At 37.1% G+C, this 2,826-nt stretch overlaps 1 protein-coding gene across 1 annotated transcript; it reads left to right on the top strand.

The window, feature by feature from the left end:
• Positions 1-1,247: 1,247 nt before the first annotated feature.
• Positions 1,248-1,583, top strand: ETH_00016450 (uncharacterized protein; the record flags this gene model as incomplete). Its single annotated transcript, XM_013373027.1, has 1 exon — positions 1,248-1,583. The coding sequence occupies one exon, from the start codon at positions 1,248-1,250 to the stop codon at positions 1,581-1,583; it is 336 nt and encodes a 111-aa protein (XP_013228481.1).
• Positions 1,584-2,826: the final 1,243 nt, after the last annotated feature.

The following is a 2,826-nucleotide window of genomic DNA, read 5'->3' on the forward strand; positions in this document are numbered from 1 at the left end:
TGTCCAAATTTCTCAAAAATTTACAAATACTTTGCAAAGTTTTGCAAAGTTTATAAATTGTAAATTATATCAAATTAATTTATTTTACTTTTAACGCAATAAGGCAAAAAGGGCCACCCCTGGTGCTTCGGGCTTATCAACTCCACTCTGTTTCTGCTGCTGCGCAAGGTTGTGCTCCTGCAGCAGCAACAGCAGCAGCAGCAGCAGCAGCAGCAGGTGCTGCAGCCGTACTAGAAGCACAAGCAGCAGCAGCACGAGCAGCAGCAGCAGCAGCAGTCGTTCTGGCAGTGCAAGCAGAAGCTGCTGCTGCAGCAGCTGCCGCAGCCACACAATTAACACAAGAAGCAGTAGTATCAGCAGCAGCAGCAGCAGCAGCAACAGCAGCAGCAGCAGGTACCCATCAATCGGGTCTTCATGAATTGCTTTCGGCCACGGCAGCTCTTTTGGCATATTTTCTGCAAAAGAAAAATAAAAAAAACAAAAATAAAAAAAAAGAAAGAAAACAAAAGTAAATGGCAAATAAATAATAACTAAACGGAGACAAAAATAAATAAAACGCAATTGAGAGAAAATAAAAAATAAAAACAGAAGAAATAAAAAAATACAAAAATAAGAATAAATGAAAAGAAATGAGAGAAGTAAAAAGAAATAAAAAGAAATAAAAAGAAATAAAACGAAACGAAAAGAAATATACAAAAATAAAAATATAAATAATGCGGAAAGAAATAAAGCTGTTGGGATAAAAAGCAAAGAGTTATTTCTGGTGTACGTACACCCCAGAGGCGAAAACGAGAAACAAAAAAATGAAATAATTAAAAAATAACTAAAGACAAATAAAGTGAAGAAATGAATGAAATAAACGAATAAATAAACAAATACATAGATAAGTAAATGAACAAATAAATAAAGGAATAAATAAATAATGGTTAATTAATGAATTAATGAATTAAATAAATATTAAGTAATTAATTAATTAATTAATAATAAACAACATGCAACTAATTAATTAATTAATTAATTAATTAATTAATTAATTATATTAATTAATTAATTAATTAATTAGTTGAAAATAATAAATAAATAAATAAATAAATGACCTGGCCTGAGCACTGGGGGCACTCCAGAGTCTTTTTCGTAAGGCGGAGTGTCGAAGAGTTGAGGACTTTTTGAAATTAAATTTTTGTTTTCATTTTTGCTGCTGGAGATTAAGTCCAAAGATATTGAAAACACTGACTGCAGCAGCGAAGATGTGGGGCTTTCAGCTGCAGCAGCAGCAGCAGCAGCAGCGGCAGCAGCAGCAGCAAGTCGCGCTGCAGCATCAGCTCGCGCAGCTGCGGCAGCAGCGAAAATGGCAGCAGCAGCAGCAGCAGCTGATACGGCAGCAACAGCATCAACAACAACTAGTGCTGCAGCAGCAGCACAACCACCGCCACAGCAGCAGCAGCAGCAAGACAGCAGCAGCAGCAGCAGCAGCAGCAAAACAGCAGCAGCAGCAGCAGGCCTCCCCCGGAGGCGCAGCAGCTGCCGTTTTTTCAGGGGAATCAAAAGAAGGAGAGAAGCAAAAAGAAGAAAGTCCGGAATAATTGAAAAAAGCAAAAAGAAGAGAAAAAGAAATAAAACAAAATAAAATAATTAAATTAAATTAAATTTAATCCCCACATGCAGCCCCGCCAATTAAAATCAAACTTTTTCCCCGCGAAGACAAAAAGTCCACCGAGAGCCAATAGTGCAGATCGCCCGTGATGGGCGGCGTGGGGCCCCTGCGGCGCAGCAAAAAAATAAAAATAAAAAATAAAAAAGGAATTTTGAAATTAATTGTAATTCTTTTTCAGTTCTTTTTAGTTCTGCTTCTTCAGCTCCGCAAATGCTGCAGGAAAAGCCGCGAAGCAGCAAAAAAGGATACTTAGTTTTTGTCGAAATTCAATTTAAGTGCAAGTACGAATAAAAAGCAATAAATGAATAAGTCTGTATACAAATATATTTAGATACTTGGATCGATAAAAAGGTAAATTTAATTTATAAATAATATATACTGAGTCATAAATAACAAATAGTAAATAATAATAATCATTTAATTAAATATTTTTGTTGGTAATGCATGCGTTGAAGCTTTATGAATGCATCAGAGAAGACTCATGTGGAATAAATAATAATTAAATTTACAAGGATTCGTTTTTGTTTATTACTTTTAAGTTGTACTAATAATTGCCGATTTATAAATAGGTACTGTAAATAGTGTTTATCAGTAGCGTTAGCTGTTTGTGAACCCTAAATTAGGGCTTAGGGCCTCAAACCCTAATTTAGGGTTTTCATGTGCGTCAGGCCCTAACTTGGACTGTGAGAGCTCCAGAAGGTTGTTTTGCCTAACCCTAAAGTAGGGGCCTAGAACTTCAAGCAACGTGAGCTTAGTGTTTAGCGCCCCAAACCCTAATTAAGGGTTTAGCAGCGGAAACCCTAATTTAGGGTTTAGCGCACCTGAAGAAGTCGCTGGGGAGCACTATGGCGTCTATTGGATTGCTGAGGTCACGAATAGCAGCAGCAATTAAATCGGGGACCCAAGGCAGCAGCAGCAACTCAAAACCCCCGTGTTCTTTGCTGCTGCTCAGCAGCCGCAGCTGCTCCTGAGGCGCAGCAGCAGCAGCAGCAGCAGCAGCAGCATGAACTCTTAAGAGGCGAAAAAGTGATAAATGGAAGAGGCAAAAACATGGAAAATTAGACTTTGATTTTAAATAATTAATTAAATTTGCATTTTACATTTAAAAAAAAAGTTGAAATAAAAAGTAAAAATAAAAGGGAAAAATAATCAGCAGCAGCAGCAAGAAGAAG

This window comes from Eimeria tenella, genomic scaffold (assembly GCF_000499545.2).
Source record: "Eimeria tenella Houghton genomic scaffold, Eth_scaff118, whole genome shotgun sequence".
NCBI classification, from domain to species: Eukaryota; Apicomplexa; class Conoidasida; order Eucoccidiorida; family Eimeriidae; genus Eimeria; species Eimeria tenella.